The sequence below is a fragment of the Petaurus breviceps genome, unplaced genomic scaffold, assembly GCF_028583685.1.
Source record: "Petaurus breviceps papuanus isolate PSGF00001 unplaced genomic scaffold, PetGlider_PUasm1.0 171, whole genome shotgun sequence".
Classification (NCBI taxonomy): Eukaryota; Metazoa; Chordata; class Mammalia; order Diprotodontia; family Petauridae; genus Petaurus; species Petaurus breviceps.
In genome coordinates, this window is record NW_027185754.1 from 26,528,845 (window position 1) to 26,552,764 (window position 23,920).

General features: G+C 38.3%; 1 protein-coding gene across 1 annotated transcript in view; it reads left to right on the plus strand.

Annotated features, from left to right (window-relative positions):
* Positions 1 to 5,372: 5,372 nt before the first annotated feature.
* The window catches only part of PSMB7 (proteasome 20S subunit beta 7), a 93,906-nt gene continuing 75,358 nt past the window's right edge, over positions 5,373 to 23,920 (plus strand). Inside the window, exons 1-5 of the mRNA XM_069082785.1 lie at positions 5,373 to 5,509; positions 8,918 to 9,011; positions 9,892 to 9,989; positions 11,659 to 11,799; positions 22,834 to 22,949. Of these exons, the coding sequence (XP_068938886.1) occupies positions 5,448 to 5,509; positions 8,918 to 9,011; positions 9,892 to 9,989; positions 11,659 to 11,799; positions 22,834 to 22,949 (511 nt within the window). The 5' untranslated portion in view covers positions 5,373 to 5,447. The remainder of the gene's footprint in view (positions 5,510 to 8,917; positions 9,012 to 9,891; positions 9,990 to 11,658; positions 11,800 to 22,833; positions 22,950 to 23,920) is intronic.

A 23,920-nucleotide genomic window follows, 5' to 3' on the forward strand; every position in this document is an offset into this window, starting at 1 on the left:
TCCCCCTACGATCTACAGGCCAGGAGCTCCTGAGGCAGCCATGTGGGGCAGCTGCCATGCCTCTGTAGTTTCTTGTCCCAGGGCCCGTGGCCAGATTCCACTCTTCTGTCTCCCCTGTTCCAACAGAATTCCACACTGACCTTTTACTTTGTCTTTGGCATTTATGGGTTGAGAAGTCTGGAAACCACCACAACTGCTGGTGATTCACTCGCCTGAAGTCTGCTCTGGCCATAGCTGGTTGGGGCCCCCCTGGGGCCAGAACCACATGGCTCATGCTCACTGCATTTGACTCCCATCTCAGTGTGATAGACCCTTCCTGTCTGCCTGCCAGGCTGCCTTCAGAGGGAAATTTGTTTCTCTCTGTCACTTTGTGGCTTCTGTAGCTCTAAAGTTTGTTTAGAGTCATTTTTTTGCATGCATTGGAAGTGATTGGAATGGGAGCTCACACCAAGTTTGTGCTTCTACTCTGCCATCTTGGCTTTCCCTCCCCCCCCTTTAAACCACTCAGGAACAGCATGTGGGGTTCCATGCTGTCCTCAAATTCCACAGGGTCCTCTGCCTCATCAAGTGTTAGATCACTTTCCTTTATTTTGAAGGCCATATCTGGAGACCATATTTCCTTCTATTGTAACTGTTTTTTTTTCCTGTCGATTTATTTGTTTATATTCAAGGTCTTTGAGTTTTATTCTTCTGTTCAGTCTTTCTGCCTACCCCTCCCCCATTTTCTTTATCACTTACTACCTGACTATCCCCTCTGATTGTGGTTTCCTTGTGGACTAGATCTCAGAGCATCTCATCCTCCTTCCTCACTTATCCATTTCATGGTTCATTCACCTAGGTCTTTGTCCTAGCTTACTTCTGGGTAGTCAGAACTTGCCCCAATTAGATTCTGTGTTCTTTCCCCAAGATTTGGTAGAGTTCTGTACAGGTCTCCACATGTACAATACAAGAAAACTGCCCTTAACTTCTGAACATAGAAAACAAAGTGCCAATTGAAATAAATAATCTGTATATTGTCTCTAGGGGGAGAAAAAGGGAAGGCTGCACACTCCAAGATATATAGTGGTTAAATTGAACAATTCCATTAAGAAATAACAAATTCTGAAAGTGTTCAAGAGAAAGACTTTCAAATACAAAAGAAAAGAAATTTAAATAACATAAGACTGTTCTGCACCCACCAGAAAACAGAGCTCAAGACGTTGCTCAAGTTGACAAACTATGCAAATCTGAGCTTAAACATACATGAAAAAGAAATAGACATTGAATTTTTGCTTGTCCTTTGTTCTTAAAGAGGACCAATGACATCAGGAGGATGATGTCTTGACTTGTAAGTGAATTGGATTTAAGTGAGGCACAGTTGTGCAGAGTCATCAGAATCCAGTGGCAAGACATAGGTTAAGACAAGTGGAAACGGCCCTGGATGCAGTGGTGGGAGGGCCTGGCCTTTTTAAGCTAAGGTCTTCCCCAAGTCTCATTTTGATGGATATTCAATAAAGAAGAATTAGAAAGATTCTTAGAAAGGAAATGAAACCTGAAGAGACTATTTACTTCTCAAACATCCCCAGATAACAGAAATGCAGGGGAGGAATGCAACAGCCAAGGACAAACAGCCATAGGACAAGAGCCAAAGCAATAGAGTGACAGCATTGACACCAGTGAGAAACTTCTTGCTAAAAATACACAAGGAGACGGGGTAAAGATGAAAATTAATTAGAGCTGACAGTGAAGAGGCAGATCTGGGCACTGTGAACAGAACCTCAAGAGACACCACCTATAGGTAAATCAGTGGGTTTTTTTGGGGGCTAATTTATAAAATGGGAGGGTGCATGAGGCAGGGAGGATGAGGAGGCTAGAGGAGAGTGTGTAATGTGCCCTGTTTAAGTCAAGGACCAGTAATGAGGGGAAGGTGATTCCTCTGGTCTCCCAGGAAGAGAAGAGCCTACAGGAGAGTGGATGAGTAGGTAGCTGTGGGGAGAGATTTAAAAGAGTAAGGAATGGGGAGGTCTTGTTTTGATGGTTGGAGGAGGTGCTACTGATAAATGCTCTCATGGATGAAGAGAGATGTTCTATGTAGGGAGACAGGGACCTTGTGCCAAGTGTTGTCTGTGGGGATTTGGGGCTTGAAGGGATAACTTGTTCTGGCCTGGGGATAGGAGACAATTTCACTAGCAATTGAAGCCTGGGGGAATGGGAGGACATGGATCCAGGGAGGAGATTTGAATGCAAATTGGGAAGGAAGAGGAGCAGGGAAGGTTATAAGTCTGTTGTGGGCTGCATAATAGTGAATATTGGGTCAGGAGAGAGGTCCTGCCATAGGGAAGTGTCCTCTCTATCACCTCTAGGAATTGCCATTTTTCTGGGAGTCATAATGGAAAAGGGGGAGTCAGGGACAAGATCCACAAGGGAGTAGCAGAAATTACTTAGAGGAGAAACCCCAGAATGGGGACCTCAGAAATTTTTATTGCTTGAGGAGTGCAGAGAATAGAGAGTAACTAGGTAAGTACAGAGGTCATGAATAACAGAATGAGGGTCTAGAGTAAACAGAAAGGAAGCATATAGAGTAAAGAAGGTGAGGGAGTGAGATGTTCTCTGGAAAAGGGTACAAAAATGAAATAAAATTTAACGAACAAAACTAGTTGAAGGGGTAGAGAGGAAGGGGAAATCTACTTGACCTACTGAGAGGAAAAACAGAGGGTAAGAATGAAAAAATTAGATAAAAGTCAGAAAGAAAAAGGAAATAAAACAAAACTCCAAAGGAAAAGGAGTATCAAATGGGAGAGAGGGATCAGGAGTCAGAATTAGAAAACCAGTTGGAATGACACCTTAAAAAAGAATAAGCTAAAGTAACCAAAGAGGCATAGCACTATGTTTACATTGGAAGAGGGAAAAAAATTACAACTTGAAAAATAATTAGAGAGAAATGGAGGAAAATATAAACCTGATTCTCATAACTTTAAATATGAATGGATTAAGCAATCCAATAAAATGAAAAAAGAGTGACAGATTGGATAAGAAAACAAAACCCCACAATCTGTTGCTTACAAGAAACCCATTTAAAAAACAAAGACATGTGCAGAATAAAACTGAGGGAGGGGGTGAGAAAAAAATTTACTATGCATCAAGTGAATCCAAAAAAAGGAGGTGTAGATTTCATGCTATCTGACAAAGAAAAGACAAACATTCAAAAATTAAAAAGGGAAATATAGTTTATCAAAATATATTAAAACAACAACAACAAGTTCTAAGAACCTCTTCTGGACCACAAGATCTCCTGAAACCATGATCTGGGTGACTTAATCCACCACCTTTGGAACCATTGGCTTAAGAATGGGCTTTCCAGATTGGTAAATTAGCCAGTGCAAATGCATATGTAGCCAACCCCGGATCCTAAACCATGCTTCATAGGCCAGATTGGCCATTGACCCTGCCACCAATTTCTTAAAATTCACCTTTTCACTTATTGCTCTGGGAATAGCTAAACAAATCATTACTCCCATTGCTTCTGGAGGACATGGGTCATTTGATTCCTTTATGTCTCTTTTCACCTTTCCTGTGATTGTTCAAATAAAAATAATATTCCCTGGCCAACAACACACACTTCTAGGTGTGTCCTTTGTCTTCTAGAGGGAGCCTTGACAGTTCTTTAAGAGCTGCGACTGTTGCTTCTGTATTTAGATTCGTAGCATTAGCCCAGTGCATATAGTAATCACTTAGTAAATTTTTTTCATTCATTTATACTCATTAACATGGTTGTACTTTGCTTATTTAGTATTTTTCAGAAACGAGCAGTTGCACAAAAGCAAATAACATGTTAAAGACATGGATTGGTCTATATGATCAGCAAAGTGTTATGAGCCTTAATGAATGATTTTTAAAACTTTTACTAAGTACTTACTATGTACCAGGAACTCTGTTAAGCACTGGGGACATACATTTTAAAAGCTCCCCTCAAGGAGCTTATATTCTAACAGAGGAAGACAAATACCTCTATCTATATCTGCCTATTCATATACATATATGTATACATATACTTATGCATATACAGATACATACATATGTGTAGGTATGTGTGAGTATATATGCATACATATTCACACACACATACATTTGGAGTGGAATGTTTTGATCAGGGAAATCACTGGGATAGTGAGTGGAACCACAGAGCAATTGAGTGACACTTTCTTTCCAAGAAGGCAGTGCTAACTGATTATTGTTCTGAAAACTGGAGATGGAAAGGGCAAAGGGTATCTGTGGCTGTATGCCACAAAAATGGTCTAGGAACAACCCTGAAGGTCTGGGTCTAGCTAGAAAGTCTCATCTTTAGAAACCCAGGGAACTGAGGTGGGAAATAGGTACCTGAGTTGGATGGGGGTCAAGGCTGGAATCCAGCAGCACTGTGAGAACATGTCTATGGATGTCTCTGTTTTAGGTGCTCAGAGAGGAATTGGGAGGGACTTACTTTCTAACTCTGGACTGAGTCCAGGATATTTTGAGTTGCTGGATAAGTGACAGTACATGTATGTGTATATGTATGTATATGTGTATGTGTATATGTATGTGCATATGCATATGTGGTGTTATTGTGACAATCTCTGTACCAAAGTTATGGGAGATGAGGTACCAATGAGAACAAAAGAGAGGGGTCCCTTCCTTCTTACTACTAGTTATGTGATCCTGGACAACTCACTTAACCTGTCTGCCTCAGTTTCCCCAAATGTAAAATGAGAACAACAGTAGCACCCACTTCCAAGGGTTGTTGTGAGGATCAAGTAAGATATTTGCAAAGCATTTAGCAGTAGTTGGCACAAAGTATATGATTACTAGATCTTTGTTTCCTCCTTTCCTTTACTCCTTTCTCCCTCCCCTCCTTCTTATTCTCCTTCCTTCCCTTTCCTCTTTCAGCTCTTTGATATAACATAGGGTGTCAGACCTGGGACATTAGAACATGGTGTAACAAGAGTTACAATAGTAGGGCTAATACCAATGAAATCACAGGTCCGGTACCTGTCCCTATTGTAATACTGAAGGGTTAAGTGACTTGGTCAGGGTCGCAAGGCCAGGATGCTTCGGGCAACATTTGAACTCAGGTCTCCCTGACTTAGTGACAAGCTCTTGTCTACTAGGCCACTCTCCCCCCAAGCACTTACAATAGTAAGTCCCAACAATTACAAAAGAATAGTAGAGGTGGAGGGAGTTGAACACTGTGTTGGGCCAGGGAAGAAATAACAAAAATGCAGGCAGCCGGAAGTTGGAATCGTGACTTCCTTCTTGGTAAGAAAGCACCGGGCCTCCAGGACCAGAGCCCGAGAACCAAGTTGCTCCGCGTCCTCCTAAGGCCCGCCTCTCCCCTCCTTCTGGCGGAGCCAACGCTAGCGCCGCGCCGGAAGTGCTGCGCCTGCTCCTGAGGTCCCGCCCCGCCCCGGCCCGGAAGTGCTCCCCAGGGAAAGATGGCGGCCGTTTCTGTGTGCCAGGCTCCGGTCGGTGGTTTCTCTTTCGATAATTGCCGCAGGTGCGGAGAGGGATTTGGCCAGAGCTGCTGCTGGGATCGGGAGGTGCAGCCGGATGCGGTGCGGGTGGCCCGGGAACGAAGCTCGGGCCGGGGCGGGAGAGGGACGAAGGAGGGTTGGCGGGAGCGGCCCGGTGGCGCTCGTGACTCAGGGATTCGGGATCGGGAGCGCGGGCCCGCGGTGGCTGTGGGAGGCCTTATTCTGCCCCCCTGCTCTGCTGTTCATGTCTGGGACCTGGGAGGGGCGTCTTGGGTGCTAATGACTTAACATTGACCCAGCGCCCATAGTGTGCCATGCACTGTACCTTGCGCTGGGAATACAAAGAGAGGCGAAAGCCTGGCTCTGCCCTCAGGGAGCTCCCAGCCCCGTGGAGGAGAAAAACACATATACACTAACACGTTACGTACTGGATGGACTGAAGATGATAGAGGAAAGGCACTAGAATGAAGAGGTATCAAGAAAGGCTTCCTATAGAAAGTGAGATTTTAGTGGAATCCTGGAGGCAGAGATGAGGAGGGAGGACATTCCAGCCCGAGAAAATGCCCTCAGTTGAGAAATGTATTATGTTTTGGGTGGTGTAAGAAAAGTGCAAAAGTGTTAGAAAAGGCTTTGAATTGCAGAGGATTTATATTTGAATCTGGAAGTGAAAGAGCCATTGGAGTTCAGAGAGAGAGAGAGAGACTGTGTGGCTGTGTGTGAGAGAGAGTGAGTGTGAGTGTGACAGACAGACATGGACACACTTTAGGAAGATCACTTTTGGCGGCCTAATGGGGATGGACAGGAGTTAGAGAGACTTGTGTGAGACTGACCCACCAGCGTTAAGTAAGTCCAGGCATGAAGACATGAGGACCAGCACCAGTTTGGTGGCAGTATCAGAGGAGAGAAGGGGTGTAAGGTGTGTATTTGAGAGATGTTAAATTGACAGACCTTGGCAACAGGTTAGATTTGGAGGAGGGAGGGTTGGTGAGAGTGAGGAGTAGAAGATAATTAGCTAGACTTGGAGCCTGGGGGACTGGGAGAGTGGCAGTAATAGAGAAATTAGAGGGTAGGGTTTGGGGAGGAAGATGATGAGTTCAGTTTTGGACATCTAAGTGTTGGATGTATGTGTGTGTATATGTAGAAACCTGTCTGTACATTTTTCCATCAAAGAATCATATACTCCACAACAAAAAGGGACCCCAGAGGCTTTTCAATACAAGTCCCACTTTTTTATTGCTAACTAAACTGAGGCCCAGAGAAGTGAAGTGACCTGCCTAAGGGTTCAAACGTAAACCCAGGAGACAATGCTGTTCTCCCCTACTGTGCTATTTCTTCTTGTTCTCTCTCCTGTCGTCCTTTTTTTTTCTTCATATCTCCCCACTCTTCTGTTGTCCCTTTCACTCATCATTCTCTTCCTTTTTTATTCCCTCTCCCCCTTCACTTCTCTGATGCCTTCTCGATGTGCTCTCATCTGTATTGAATTTTGTTCTTGTATTTTTTGGCCTCTTTTTTGTTTCACTGATGATTTTTGTTTTTATATCATATTAATTTCCAGGTATGTCCTTCCTTCTAACAGAAGTTTAAAAAGAAGATACAGTTCAGCAAAAACAAATGATGCACCCACCAGTTCTGATAACATATTTAACATTGCATATACTAGGTCCCTCATTTCTTAAATGAAAATGAGTTCCATTTTCTCAACTCTTAGTTCCAAGCTTGGTCATTATAATTACACAGCATTTAATTTCCTTAAAAAATTTTTTTTCTATTTACAGTGTAGTTATTGTGTATATTGTTTTGCCAGTTCAACTTCATTCTGCATCTTATAAATCTTCGCGTGTATATCTAATTTTTTTCATGTTTCTTATTTCTTGTGGTGCATTAAAATTGCATTATATATTTAGATATTACCTTCTTGGGCTTTAACACATAGAAAAAGCATTCCATGCTTATCTTTGACTTGGAGAATACTTTTATCTCTCCTAACTAGGACCTGTTGTGTATTTTTCTGGGTACAATTTACTTATCCTCCCTTCCTGCTAGGCTTCTTTTTTTTTTGGAGGGGCATTTGGGGTTGTGACTTGCCCAAAGTCACACGGCTAGTTAAGTGTTAAGTGTCTGAGGCCAAATTTGAACACAGGTCCTCCTGACTCCAGGGCTCTGACTCTTCACTGAGCCACCTAGCTGAACCCCTGCTAGGCTTCTTTAGGCAGGGGCTATTTCTTTGGGCTTTGAGTCCCCACTTCAACTTTAATAAATATTTTATTAGTTAAATTGAATCTTCTTTTCGTTCTTACCTTCTCCTTTTCCATTTTCTCTCTTATGTGTTAGGGTTACTTTTCCAGAAGGTCTGCCCCCATCCTGTTCTGAAGCATGGTGATGAGTATCTCCAGTCAGCTCCTTTCTCTTTATGCAGAATAGAAGAGACTTTATCTAGTCCAACCCTATGCTGATATATGGGGAATTTACCTGTTATCTCACCATAGTGGGTTTTTTAGGCCCAGCCCCCAGGGGTTCAATTCTGAGAATCTGGAAAGCTGGACTTTACCAAAATGGTAAAGATGGTCAAGATCTGAACACAATTTGGTAAAATACCTCTTAAAATAACAAATAAATATCACTCTGGTTCTGAACCCACTGATACAGTATTTTACTGTAATCCATTTTTGGAAAGAAATCTTAACTGTACTCCAACTCTGGAGATTGTGGAGATGGTATGTCCATTTATAATGAGTAGTTCTGAAAAGGAGTGAATGTGGCATAGCGAATAAAGAGGTGGCCTTGGAACCAGGAACACCTGTGTTCTAGTCCCATTTCTGATATATACTGGCCATTTGACCCAGGGTAAGTCACTTAACTTTTTGATGCTGGAGGCGACTTCATTTGTAGAGAAGGTGCTGACCTGTTGATTGAGGGAGTTTTCTTATCCAGGGGTTCCCTATATCAATGACATCATAGGTCCAGTACCCGTACTTTGCTGTGTTTTTTTTTTAATAATCTAGCTGTATTTTCTACCTTGCCTAGGCAGTGTAGATCCTAGACCCTGGTCTGGGTATCATACAAGTCCTTACTGCTTCCCCCTACATCCCATAAAGAATAGAATTAGAAGGTACCTAAGAGATTAAGTTTAACATCTCATTTTAGACTTGAGGAAACTGGTGAAGTGACTTGCCCAAGTTACATAAGCTAGCAAGTGTCAAAACTGGAATTTGACCTCAGGTCTATAACTATAAGACCACTTGCAGAAAGAAAACTTTTGCTATACCACTCAGAAAGAAAGTCTCCTGAATTTTAATCCTGTGTTCTTCCCACTCTAACAAACTTGTGCTTCCTTTTTCAAGTTTTTCTATCATGGATTACCTCCTCCTTTGAGCCAATCTCACACAGAGAAGTAGGGTTCAGTTTAACCAGATTTTTCTTCTCAATTTCAGAAATGCCATCCTTGAAGCTGAGTTTTCGAAAAAGGGCTATAAACTTCCAACAGCTCGGAAAACAGGGACTACCATTGCGGGAGTGGTATACAAGGTACAGAAAAAATTCCTGAGAATACCAAACTTTTGTTGATAGACCAGAGTCTTAGAATTGTAAGACTTTACATTTCGGAGACCGTGATTCTGGTGAATAAAGGGTGCTCTGGGGAGCTTAACTATATTTAAGCATCTTTGGTATCTTCCCCAGTACTTGTCCATTATTGTGTACATGCTGGGACTTAAGTAAACATTTGCTGAATTGCAACATTGTAATGGAAGCATCTTGGGTCATTTGGCTCAGTTGTTGTTTGAATCCCTTTTATAATCATAGAATTTTAGAGTAGGAGAGGACTTGGTAAATTGTGTGATCTAGCTCTCTCATTTCTTTAGAAGAGGAAACTAATCTCTAGAGAGGTGGATATCATGTCCAAGTCACAGACGTGACAGAACTTGGATTTGAACCCAGGTCCTCTGTTTCTAATTCTGTTGCTATTTCTACTGTAAGTCCTTGACATGAGTCCATTAAGAGTGTAGCCTAGTAGAATATATTTTTTAAGCATGATTGTAGATCTTTCACTGGGAAACAATGCGAATTGCTAGTGATTTTTGTCTTTCATCCATGATTCATTCTTTTACCCATTCTCTTAATGTGCACATTGTGTATGTGTGTCCAATATAAATTTAAAATGTTTCTGTTTTCAACTCTTGATAGATTTATTATCCCTCTTTTACAGATGAATAAATTGAAATATATAGAGGTAAAGTGACTTGTACATGGTGACATAGCTACTAATTATCAGAGCTGTGATTCATATACATGTTTTTTTAACACTCAAATCCAGTATAATTTTCACTGCGCTACACTGACATGAGACAGACATTTTGTGGCATGTCTGTGTGTTTATTAAGTGCATTTACTTTTTTTTTTTTAATAGGATGGCATAGTTCTTGGGGCAGATACTAGAGCAACAGAAGGAATGGTTGTTGCTGACAAGAATTGTTCTAAAATACATTTTATATCTCCTAATATTTAGTAAGTATTGACTGTTCATATTTGCAGTTTTTAACACTCTGTTGTTTGGTTTTAGTAATATAAACTCTGTGGGTATGAAGATATTTTTGGATCATAAGATTTAGAACTGGAATAGACTTGAGAGATCATTGAGTTCAATTCTCTTTATTTTGTAGGAGGAAGCTAAAACCCATTTTGGTTAAGTGGCCAGTTACACAAATTGTATTAAGCTGAAGTCTTTTTCTTCAAGTCCAGTGCTGTTTCCACCATATATAGTCTTTCAAATACAACACTTTTCTGAAGTTCCTTCCAGCTCGCAATGTATGATCCATGATCACACGAATTAGAATGTATCAGAAGATGTTCTGTTTTAAAGATCTCATATCTTTAAAAACATTAGTACTCAAAGGAGCCTTGGAATGTAGAATGTCAGAATAGTAATTCTTAGTCAGCGTGTGTGTGCCATAGAGTTACTGCAAGGAATCTTGGAATCCTAATATGGAAGCTAGATCTAAGGTTTCCTTCCACCAGACTTGTAGTCTCTGAGAGCTGTAAAATGGCACTGGCCACTTCATGTAGCCTCAGTATAATAAATAAGGAAATCTGTTTTCTCTGGATTGGATAACTAATATGTTTCAAACATATGTATCACTCTTGCAAAAGGATGCAAATTTTGTGGTTAATAAAAGACATACTCGCTTAAGTGTTACTCAGTTTGTAATAGCTTTTTCGTTATGTATTTTTCTCAATCAGCAGATACTAATAGGACAGCTACTGCTATCCTGTGGAGTCAGTGAAATATTTTGACGTTTAGGGAGGTTCTTCATATTTGAAGAAGTTGGGAACTGTTAGAACAGAATATTAGAATTGGAAGGGACCTTAGAAATAGGATGTTAGAAGAGAGAATATAAAATGACAGAGCTGCACCTTAGAATAGAATACAGAATATTAGAACATAGAATGCTTACAGAAATCTCAGGACTTAGAATGTTTGAACTGAGATCGTAAACTGTCTTTCTGGAAGGGACAATAAAAATGATCCAGAGTTGTCCAGGTTTTACAATAGTAAACCACATGTTCAGACTGCATGAATTTATTACATTTATCTTTAATGACATAACAAATAATTGATCCAAACCTGCTAATCTGACATGTGCAGGCATTTAGTTACAAAGAGGAACAGTGAGCAAATGGTTAGGCCCTACCTACTTACTTGCATACCTTCTAGCTAATGAGGTAAACTTTTTTTTTTTTTGCTAAAAATATTTGGCAAATTGTACTCCAGGGTCAGATAAGCTACATTTGGATTGCAGGTTGCATATTGGATTCTTGGGATTTAGTCAGTTCTCACTTTTTCTTTTGAAAAAGCTGATGCCTGTATAGGTACAGTGACTTGGCCCAAGGCCACATGAAAAGGTACTGGTGGAGCCAAAATGAAAACCTCATCTCCTTCCCAGGCTAGTGCCTTTCTCATTATACAGAGAGAATTTTAGTATTTTGTCTGTTTTTTAACAGTCTGGATTTTTAATTGAAGCAAAGGATAGATTAGATGAATTGGGCTGGATGGTTTTAATGTCATAGCCCCATTTTTCTTTTTCTGTCTTTATGGAAATTGCCTGAGAAGTTTGTGTCTGACCGAATGTCTAGATAGTTGAACCTTTGAAATTTCTAAATTACTAACATTTTCCAGTTGCTGTGGTGCTGGGACTGCAGCCGACACTGACATGACAACTCAGCTGATCTCTTCCAACCTGGAGCTCCATTCTCTTTCTACTGGACGCCTACCCAGAGTTGTTACAGCTAATCGAATGCTTAAACAGATGCTTTTTAGGTAACTTAATGACTCACTTATTTTCATTGTAGTATTACACTACTTGCTAAGGTTTTAAAAAATCTTCTAGTAAGTAATAGACCTTGCTCCTAGATACTGTGCTTAGAAGCATTTAGAATTGGAATAAACATGGGTCCAAACCCAGCATTTTGCAGATGAGGGTAATTGAGCTCTGAGAGGTTGTGACTTGTCCAAGGTAGCATAGGTAGTAGGTATACAGTTAGGATTCCAACCCAGGTCTTTTAACCAGTACTCTTTTCCCTATATCACTTTGCCTCTTGGAATTATAGATTTAGAGTTAGAAGGGACATTAGTCCAAGCCTCTCATTTAACAGATGAGGAAGCTGAGGTCAAGAGAAGTTATCATGTATCCAAAGTCACATAGCCAGTAAATTTCTTGAGTCATCTTTTATGAAATACATGTAATAAATGCAGGGCATAACTTGCCCAAGAATTTGCCTGAGGTGACCAGGCTAATTAATTGAGCCAAGATTAGAATGTAGGTCTTTTGGTGACCAGACCTGTGCCCTTTTTGTGATACTGTGCTTCCTTATCTGTCATTTAATGGGTTAGAACAGTTTAAATTGAGAAACAAAAAGTATATGGTTGACTGTTTTGGTAACACATTTGATTCTGTGAGTTGTTTTGTTTATTCATTTCCACTAACATTAAGAACTTACTGTGTATTGAGCACTGTAGTACTAGGTACTTAAGGAAATACATAGTTTAGTTAAGACATTATCCCTGCCGTCCTGAAGCTTAAAGTTTGATACATTGATAGCTATAATAGAAAATAATAGGTTATATTAGAGCATATAATAATACATTATAAGTTTAAAATGCCATGTGAGGTTGGAGGCAGGGGAAGAGAATCTTTGAGTATCTACTATGTATAAGGCCCAATGGAAGACACTTGGGGGAAATTCAGATAATACGGTTCTTGCCCAGGAGGAGCTTAGTATACTCTGTAAACCTAGTTTCACATTGTGAACCAGAAAATCTAAAACTGCATGATGACTGAATTGAGTCTGATAGGATTTTTTTGTGTGTGTTTCTTCATTATGTTGAAATATGTGTGTTACCTGCAATCTATTTGATTTATATTCACTTTCTTTTCTTAAGGGAGTTGTTAAACTTGAAAAAGCTTGCTACTTGAATGGAATTGTAGGGCTGGCACATACTTTAGAATATAGAATTTTAAAGCTGGATGGAACCTGAAAACAAAGAATGCTATTAGAGCTGCAAAGTTCTCTAGAGAGCATTTAGTCCAAGGGTTCTTAACTATTTTTGTGTTATGGACTCTTTTGATGGTCTGATAGAGTCCACGAACCCCTTTTTAGAGTAATATTTTTAAATGCATAAAAATGCATAACATTACAAAAGAAGCCAAAAACCAAAGTTCATAGACTCTCAGTTTACAACCTAATCAGATTCCCTGATTTTACTTATGAGGTGTCTGAAACCTGTTGACTTACTCAAGGTTTCATATTAATAACAGAGCTTGGTCTCCTATTTTCCAGGCCCATGGTTTTTTGTTATAACATATTGCCCTATTTGTCAGTTCATGGGTTTAGAATTCATTGAGTTCATAAACAGAAATACATAGTTCATTGTTATACCTTGGAAAAGCATTGTGGAAAGACTACTGGACTTCAAGTTAAGAAGCCCTGGGTTGGAATCCTGCTTGCAATGCCTAGTAACTTGTCTGAGCACAGGCAAGTAACTTAACCTCTTTGAGCCTCAGCTTCCTCATTTGTGAAGTAGGGATTGTACTACTTGTAGTACCCTCCTCACAGGATGGTTGTGAGGCTCAAAAGAGATAATGAATGTACATAAAGTGTTTCATAAACCTTAAGGTCTAATATTACTCTTGCCTATTAATACGATAGTTACAAGTTACATCTAGATGTCTGATTTCTAAGTACTGCCTCACTTACAGTTTTTTGTCTAGATTGTGTTTTAAGTTCCAACCCCTCCATGAAGTTTCTCTTCATTGACCCAGTTGTGATCTTTTTTCAGATTGACTTCTATTTATTTATCTGTGTACATATTCTGTCACCAGTAGAATAAAAGCTCCTTGAGGGCAGGCATTCTCATTACTGTCTTCATGTTCATCTGTAGTACCTAGCATAACTAACACCTTGCTCCAAGTAAGCATTTAACAAAGGTTTTTTGAATTGAATGGAATTAAACTTCATGGGCATAGCCAGTGAATTAGTAAACATTCATTAAGTGCCTACTGTATGCCTGGTGATGTGTTATCTGGATATATAAAGATAAAACTGGCCCTGTCCTCAGTGAACTTACTATATTCTACTGATACAGAATGTTCACAGATGGAGGTAGCACTTGAACTGAATGTTTAAAGCAGTGTTTCTAAACAGGGGAGGTGAAAAGAGCAAGCATTTCTGGAATTGAGCATAACTAATATGCAAAGTGGGAGGTGGAATGTCACATGGGGAATTGTGACTGGAGCATAGAGTGTATAGAGGAGAATAATGTATTATAATAGCCTGAAAAGATAGACTGAAACCATATAATGGAGGGTTTTAAATGCCAGAGGAATTTATATTTTATCCTAAAGGTCCTGGGAAGCCACTAAACAGATTTTAGGAAGGATACTAGCAAATTAGAACTCATCTAGAGAAGGGTGACCAGCAAGATAGTGGACTGGAAGACAGTGCTGTTTGGTGATGGGTTGAAGGGGCTGAGGATGTTTAGCATACGGGAAGAGAAAACTGAGGAATCTGATAATTCTTTTCATTTGGAAAATAGATTAGACTTATTTTGTTGCTGCAGAGGGCAGAACAGGAATAGTGAGTAGAATTTTTGAGATAGGTAGATTTTGATTTGGTGTAAGGAAAGTGTTCCCAACCATTAGAGCTGTCCACAATTGGAGTGAATTAGCTCAGAAGTTACTGAGATTTGGGGCGGCCAGGTGGCTCAGCGAGTAAGAGCACCGGCTCCAGTGTCAGGATGACCTGGATCAAATCTGGGCTCAGATACTCAGCACCACACCCAGAAATAACTGGCCGTGTAACCTTGAGCAAGTTACTTAACCCCGATTGCTTTAAAAAAAAAAAGTTACTGAGATTTTATTGTTGGAATGTTTTAAATAGAGACTGGATGAACATTTAGTGATAGAAGAAAATTTTTTCAGCTATGGATTGACCTTTGAGGTCTTTTCAAGCTCAAAAATACTTTGCTTCTCTGAATGAATGGAAGAATATGCCTGGTTAAGTTTTATTCACTTAAAAATGTCACATAATTTGGCAAAACAAGTTGATGGAAATTTTTAAAAGTGCCAGTTATTATTTTAAATTCACAAGACTGTATGAGCTCCCTCTGGTGGCATATTAAATATATCACAAAATATAAAATTGAATTCTTGTTAGCTTGGGTATAGTCAAAGTGTTTAGAAATGGAAAGAATCTTAGACATTATCTAGTCTAATTTCTTTTCATGAGAAGGGAAATGACTTGCCTAAGCCCCCATAGATAGTTTTCCAAGTGGGGATTTAAATCCAAAATCCCTAACTCCTAACCTAACCTAAACCATTAGATCTGGAAGGGACCAAAGAGGCTATTCAGTCCAGTTTCCTTTTATAGTTAAGGAAGCTTAGGCCCTAAAAGGTGAAGTGATTTGCCAAGGCCCAAAGAACCAGATCTAAAATTCTCGTTTCTAGTCTTCTAATGCAGTGTTCCATATATTTATTATCAGATGAGTTACTTTATGTAAAGAGCTTTGTAAACATTAAAGCATTATGTAAAAATCAACTAAAATGCTAGATATTATTTAGAGCTAAGTAGAAAAAATATAATGATTTTCCCTAATGATCTCTTTATATTATTTGAAAGCAATCATATCACCTTATGTTTGTATACTGTGTTGCAATTTAAAAAGCCTTATGGAGGTGAGAGTGGCCCTGGGTTTTCAAAGGCTAAACCAGGAGAATATAAGCTTAGTAAATTGCCATATTGGAAAACCTAAGTATTGTGCTAGTAAAAACTTAGCTAAGAGTTGACAGACTTGTTGTAAGTAGGTTATTTGCTTGGTGATGAGTTAAAAATGGCCATGGCAACTGTTGAAACAAAGAAGGTTTTTCTTCTTATTTGTTTTCATCATTTTGGTTTTGCCCTTTTTACTCATTCCTTTTTCAGTGTGACTATAGTATAATGGTAGGAAAAAGGCTAGAGCATGTTTAAGAGTCAGAGTTTTTAGACTGTTTATAAACATTAAATTAATCCTAGGTACTCTTAATATGAGCTCTTTGTCCAGTTGATTCCATTGGAAAAACTTAACCGTATTAATATTGGTAATTCACAATAAACAACAGAAGACAGAAGGAAGTTGCAGTTAAAATGGAATAGTAGCCCACAGATTCTCCAAAGGAAGGCAGAAGAATTGGTTTCATCCTTAAAGGCAACAAGAAACATTTATTTTTCTAAAAAAATAGTTATATTTTAATTACTGTGAACTAAAACATACAAAGCAAGAAATAAACTTTTATGAAAAGTTTTAAATAAAGTAGAAAAAATATTTACATAAAGTAGAAAATAATTAAGAAACAAACAAAAATGCTTTTGTTCTCTGTCTCCTTCTAGATATGACTGAAGTTCTACTACTTCTGGCCTTGTTCCTTCTTCCTCTCTCTCCCAGCATAATTGTAGTCAACATATATGCAGTTCTGGTTCTGCTGATTGTACATTTATTCATAGGTCTTTCCACGTTTCCTTGTATGAGTTGCTTTTTATATCACACTATTGTATTACAATTATCATACAGCAATTTATTTAGCAATTCTCAGGTTCTTTGCATACAGGTTGCTCATCCATTCTCTGCTATTACAAATAGAGTAACTGAATATTTTTGTATATATAGGTCTTTTTTTCTTTCCTTTTTGTGTTTTTGAGATAAAGTGCTAACAACAGAATTACAGAATTAGAAGCTATGTTTTGTTATTTTTATTACACATTGCTGTGTTGCTCTCCAAGATGTTTGCACTAGTCTGCAGTCCCCTACTAATGAAATATTAGAATTACCGTTTCTCCACAGTACTGCCAATTTTGATTTTTTAATTTTTTTTTGCTACTTTTGTCATTCTAGTGGGAATTAGATAGTTTTTTAAGGTTTGTCTTGATTTGCCTTTCTCTGATACGGGAATTTGAACAGAAATATAATTTCTTGGACCAGTTGATCATTTTTATCTTATAGTGCTTATTATCAGCATAAGCAAAAAGACTGCCATAAAATTTATTATAACCTATGCAATTATTATCTAACATATTTTTAAAGGAAATTTTTTATATTTTGTTATTCTGAACTTGACAAGTACCAAAGCATATGAGTATTTTCATATATAAAGAACAGAAAAAGGATTATACATGAAATTGAGACTGTACTTTATGTGTCTATATGTATATAAAAAATGTAATACATTCAACATCTTGGTTCTAAAGCTTATGTTTTTCCTGCTGAAACTTGTGTTTTGTACAAGGGCTTCATTGATGGTGTTCTTTTTTCTGCCTTATTATCCTAAATGTCCTTAAACCCACTTCACTAGCTCTCCCTGCTGCAGCAAAAAACCCATTTCTTGACATTCTTAAGCATAGTCAAGCTAAACAAATCCATATTTTGAGTTATATCTGAAAACATATATCTTATTCTTTACCTCTTGTCCATAACTTCTTTGTCAAGAGGTGGGAAGCATCTTCTTGGATTCTCAGGAATCATGGTTGGTCATTACACTGGACACAGTTCTTTAGTCTTTTTTGTTTTTCTTTACAATGCTATAGTCACTGTATATGTTGGAGCAACTTTTGGTACAGTGGATAGAGTTGCTGGGCCTGGGTTCAAGAAGATCCAAGTTCAAATGTGGCCTCAGATACTAACTGTGTGACCTTGGGCAAGTCACTTAACTTCTTGCCTCAGGTTCCTCAGCTGTATAACGGGGATCATAAAAGCACCCACCTCCCACAGTTGTTATGAGAATCAAATGAGATAATATTTGTAAAGCACTTGTCACTGTGCCTAGTATGTAGGGGGCGCTACTCAATACTAACTGTTAATACAATTTTTGTTCTCCTGGATTTGCTCACTTTACTCTTTGCTAGTTTATACAAATCATCTAAGGTTTTGCTGAATCTGTCCCTTTAGTTATTTCTTGTGGATGTGCCAGCATCTCTTCTAGAGAATGAAGAGGTAGAGAAATTCATGAGGAACTTGATAAGATCTTTCACACCAAGTTACATTAGTATGAGAGTGGGTAGAGGGGAGGAAGGTGAAGAATGTGTGACAGAACATAACTCAGAGGTTGAGAATCAACAGAGGCTAAAGCCATATAAACTATTCACAAGCTTCAGTGCCATATGTCATGAGTACTTTCTTTAGGAAGAAAACAAAATTATAGGGGAGACATCAGAATCGGCTATTTTTTTTCTGGTAAACTATCAGCTGATAAGAGCAAAGGTCAGAATTACAATTAAAATAGAATGTATATGAGAAGACAGTGTGAAAAGTTACAACTTTTATTTGATTCAGATATGTCCTTTGATGTAGAAAAGTTGGAAATACAAAAAAGAGATATTGACCCTCATTATCACCCTTTCTTGCAAAAGCTTAATATGTAAAACTCTTGTCAGAGTGGGGAGACCAAAGGTGCCTGGAAATTGACTTAACCAACAAATACTTGCTTTCCTTGCTAAATAGAGATGACTGTCAAGGGGAATTATGTCAGTTTGGAATATGAGTCTACTTATTAAACAATAAAGTAGCTTGGTGGAAAATTATAAGCCGATATTGCTCTATAAAACAATGAAAAGCAGGGGAAGTAAAAATTACTTTATGAAAGTGTGAGAGTTAAATGAGTCAGATCATCTTAAGAGAATTTATAGATGAAACTGGAAAGATGGCATATATATGTAAAGTGGAACACATTTATCAGGATTTCTTTAATGACCTATTTTTGCAATCAGTGACAGAAACCACCATATTTGGATTCTCATGTACTATAGTATGTAAAGAAGTAGCAGTGACATTTAGGAAGACAAAGTTGAAAAGAGTCACTGGATCAGATCAAGTAAAAACTTAAGGAGGGTAGAACAGTCTTCAAAGAATTGAGAAATTGATTCACAAGATACTTCAAGGAAGAAAGATAACCCAAAAAAAGATAACAAAAAAATTGCCAACTCTAGTGATACCTCCAAAAAGTAATGTAAAGAACACAAAATTGACTACATTTTACCAGACAGGAAAATACTTAAGGAGATGGTAATTATGCCTGTTTGCTCTTTGTGCATAGTCAGATCATTTGACTTTTCACAGTTAAGATCAAAATTAATAATAAAGGAAAAAATAGCATTAGCAAAAGGTTCAGTATTCAATTAAGATTTAAACCTGAATTATTTAAGCTTCTAAATCTTAAACATTGGAAATGGACAGTATCTACATAGGAAAGACCAAATGGATGAAGAACATTTGTTGCCCAGATTTCTTTGTGCCTCTGAATGGCTGCCCTATAGAACTTGTCCAATAGCATGTATATCTGGGATAGACAGACAACAATCTCTCTCCCATCTATATTAATTTGATCTACAAAGTAAGCCAGTGTAAATTAATTGCTACAACAAGGAGACCAAAGGAACACAGAAAGTACTAGTTAGCCAGTATTTGCCATATTATTTGCCAAATGGAGAGAGTTGGCTGCCAAAGGCAGCACTGCATTAGAATATAAATTTGTAAAGTCGTGAAGAATAATGGATGATTTGAACAGTATTATCTTTATAAAACTGAGAGAACCTGTCAGATAGAAGGGAGTTGGCAGGGTACCCAGCCAAGCAAACTTATCCCGAGAACATTAAGGGTAAAACAAGAAAGCAAATTGCAAACAAGAAAAATGGAAAAGATTTGCAAAAATTATTACAACAAACTTTTCTCCTTCAAGAATTGGAGAAAGATCCACAAGACTTGGACTCCAACATCACAGTTCCTGAGGGACTTAAAGAGGAAGTAGAATTGGCACTAAAGAGCACAGAGATGGGAAAAGCATTTTGATTAAATCAAATATATAGAGAAGAGAATCATGCTGGAGGTGATAAAATTGTGGGAATATTGAGTGAACAATGTACAAGAAATCTAAAGGAGAGGAAGATACCAGTGACTTGAAAAAATTTCATACATTATTGATACCCCCAAAAAGCAAGCAAGAAAACATTAACAATTATAGACCTGAGGGGCGGCCAGGTGGCTCAGCGAGTAAGAGCACCGGCTCCAGTGTCAGGATGACCTGGGGATCAAATCTGGGCTCAGATACTCAGCACCACACCCAGAAATAACTGGCCGTGTAGAGCAAGTTACTTAACCCCGATTGCTTAAAAAAACAAAACAATTATAGACCTGTATGCTTGCCCTCTTTAAAACTCTTTATGATGGGTCAACTATACATAAATTAAGAGCATCTTTGATGATGATAATAGTTGAGAATAAGCTGGTCGTGCTTTTGCATATGCTATTCAACCATGCACCAAATCTTTACCACTTCATAATTGATTGTGTTTGTTTGCTTATTTTGGGGGAAAAATAAAAACATTCAACTTGGTAAAATAAAATCACTCTATAGGCTATTTTTTTACAACAAGGTGTCTCCCATCCATGTATTAAGATCTTTAAGATTCCCACAACAGAAATGACCCTGTTCAAGAACCTGATAATAGATACCTTGTGAGGCATGTTAAATGGAAATTTTTGCTCACCAAAAATTATGCCATAATGGTGGTGTATATATCTGGAGGTTAGAGTTCAGATTAAAATTCCTTCTAGATGCTCCTATTTACAGATAACATTGTATCGATTACCCCTAGTGGCAGAGCCTTCTGGAAGAAATCAGTAATCACACAACACAGTTTGGCCTGTTTATTTACACAGGAAAGACCAAATGGATGAAGAACGTTTGTTGCCCATATTTCTTTGTGCCTCTGAATGGCTGCCCTATAGAACTTGTCCAGTAGCATGTGTATCTGGGAGAGACAATATAAATGAACAGTTAGCTGGCCCCAGAGTTGAAAAGGAGGTGAGTGGGTTATGTTGCTTCAAGAAATTGCAAATCATTTTGACCTCCAACCTTCCCCTAAGAGTAAAAGCCCATCTTTTTAATAGAAACATTTTAATAGGGCTTTTGTATGGTAGTGAGACCTGGAACACCACAGTCCCTGGAGGACCAAAGATGGGCATTACACAGAAGGCAGTGGACAGACAATGGTGAGATACATGGTAGGTACGTCTAGACTACATTGTATTTCCAGTAATGAAACGTACTCAAGTCTAAGAGATGCCATCAAGAAAATATACATATTTATATTTATGAAATAATACAAATATTAAGTATACATATAAAATAAAATGTAATTATAAAATAAAAAAATATAAGATCAAAAAAGAGCAAAGTATAACAGATGGACAGGCTGAATGTTCTGCTGGTTCTGGCAAAATGTAAGAAAGAGCACTAGGGAAGCCCTTCATTATGTTGGGCAAATCTTCTATGGCATATCTGTGGACAAAAAAGTGGACTCAAAAAACACTAGATGAGAAGACATGGATGGGTTGTGATTTGTACCAGTGGAGGGAACACTTGGATTGAAGAGTTCACAGATCCTTTGAAGTACTCTTAACGATCCCTGCTTTTCAGAAGCATGGCATTTGTATATCACGTTCTGATTTATAAAGCATGTGCATCATTTTACATAGCTGCGCCTGAGTTGGACAGGGCACTGTCATTCTCTCAAGGGACAGTGGAAGGACACTTTTATGGCTATTTATTTGCCACATATCCAGAAGCTCATGATTACTCATACCAAGGTTTGGTTAGCTCTCTTTCCTTTTGCTCACACACACATAAAAATAGGTTTCCTGTATTACTGTGAGAGTCAGTGGGGGAAATATGGTTTATCTCATTCAACAATGCCTTCAATGTGTGAGGCTCTGTGGTAGGCCCTTGTGTTTTGGCAGCTTGGTTGAAGAGGAGAGGCACTGGCATAGGGGAAAAGAGCTTTGGACTGATAGAAGTTAGTCTGAATCTCCATTCTGTCATTAGCTGTGGGACCTAGTGCGACCTGTTTTCCTTCTGTAGGTCTTTCTGCTTTTAGTTGTACCATGTAATGTTGGTTTTGTGGAAAGCATCTAGGTGGTGCAGTGGATAGAGTACTGGGCTTAGAATGTTCAGATCCAGCCTCAGACACTTACTAGCTGTGGGACTTGCCCTGTTAACCTCAGTTCCTCATCTGTAAAATGAGCTAGAGAAGGAAATGGCAAACTACCCCAGTGTCTTTGCCAAGAAAACCCCCTCAAAATGGAGTCATGAAGTGTCAGACATGACTGAAACAACTGAACAATAAGGGTTTGTAAATATAGAATTTTAGCATTGTCCAGAAGTGAGTAATCATTTAGGGTGCACTTTGAAAATCTTCCCAGGAATTTGACTCATTCTTGTGACCTAGTTTTGGAGAACCCGACCTTTAAAGAACCAGATAAAAAGCAAGAGAACAATTTTGCCATCTTTATATTATAAACAACGTTAGTGAATGTCAGTGCCTTCCCTCTGTTAATTATTTCCTATTTTTTCTGTCTATAGCTTGCTTTGTATATATTTGTTTACCCATCTCCCTCATTTAACTCTTTTGAGTTCCTTGAGCAGAGGGACTCTCTTTTGCCTCCTTTTGTATTCCCAGTGTTTTAGCACAGTGCCTGGTACATAGTAGGTACTTAATGAAATGTTTTTTGATTCATTGATTGAGGTCCCCTTGCTAGCTATCAATAGATCTGGATTCATCAGCTCCCTATTTTTGAGCTTTAAAGGTGTCTTAGTGATAGTGTCTGGCTTTTCCCCATTCAAAACAAGTTAACTAAGAAAAGTAACTGAGAAAACCAAACAAAATCAAGAAAAGCAGACACCTCATTCAGCATTTGTGTGGTTAAACTTTGTTTAGATGCTTCTTTTTTTTCTTTGCTTCATTTTTTCCTTATGCACATTATGTCTACTAGGTATCAAGGTTACATTGGTGCAGCCTTGGTTTTAGGAGGAGTAGATGTTACTGGACCTCACCTCTACAGCATCTATCCTCATGGATCAACTGATAAATTGCCTTATGTCACCATGGGTGAGTTGAACTTCTCCCACATATTTTAGAATGGTGTTATTTTCCTTTTTTGACCTTTCAAATAGATGTTCTCTTTTTCTTGAACAGTTACCTTCTTTCATAGCTTTCTAACATTTCTTGACTTGTATTTTGGCTGCTATCCAAAAAAATGCTTTTAAAAAATCATACTTTGAAATCAAAACCTAGTTAGTTAGAGCTGGCAGGGACTTTTGAGTATAGAATGTTGGAACATAGAATGTTATCATTAGAAGAGACTTTAGAATATAGAATGGTGGATGATACAGTTTTAGAGCTGGAAAGGAACTTTGAAGTTATCTAGTCCCAGCACTATCCTGAACTGTGAGTCCCATCAACAACATCCGGGACAAGTGGTTCTGCCTTCTACTCTCAGCTTAAAAATGTCAACTGATAAAGGAATTTGTTGTTTCAAATAAAAGCAACTCATTTTAGAGAGAGTTTTCCTTAACTGAATTTAAAAGAATGAAATTATGTATGGTAATATTTGCTTTTGTTTCTGAAATTTTTGAGGTATATTGACACAGAAACAGATACAGACTCTGTGTGTGTGTGTGTGTGTGTGTGTGTGTGTTTCTCTGTATATAGTTCTTGTGAGTTTCTCTGTATATAGTTCTTCAGTAAGCTCTACAAAACTGGATGTTTTCTGCATCTTAAAAATTTTAGTAATTGGTGTCTTGGCACCACAGAACCTAGGAAACTACCACCTCGAGTCATTTGGAAATTGCCATTTAGAGACTCTACAATCCCATTGTGTTATCTGTCCTCTTATAAGATTTTTATACAACAGCTGTTCTCTCTTTGGTGGGGAGAATGATGTGCCCCCTAGATACTGTACAGATGAATCTTTGTAATTATTTTTAAATGAAGGTGCTTATAGTAAATTTAGAATTGCATTCAAAACTGTTCCCTTAAAATGTATTCTTTATTGTCAGTTTCAGCCTTATATACTGTTT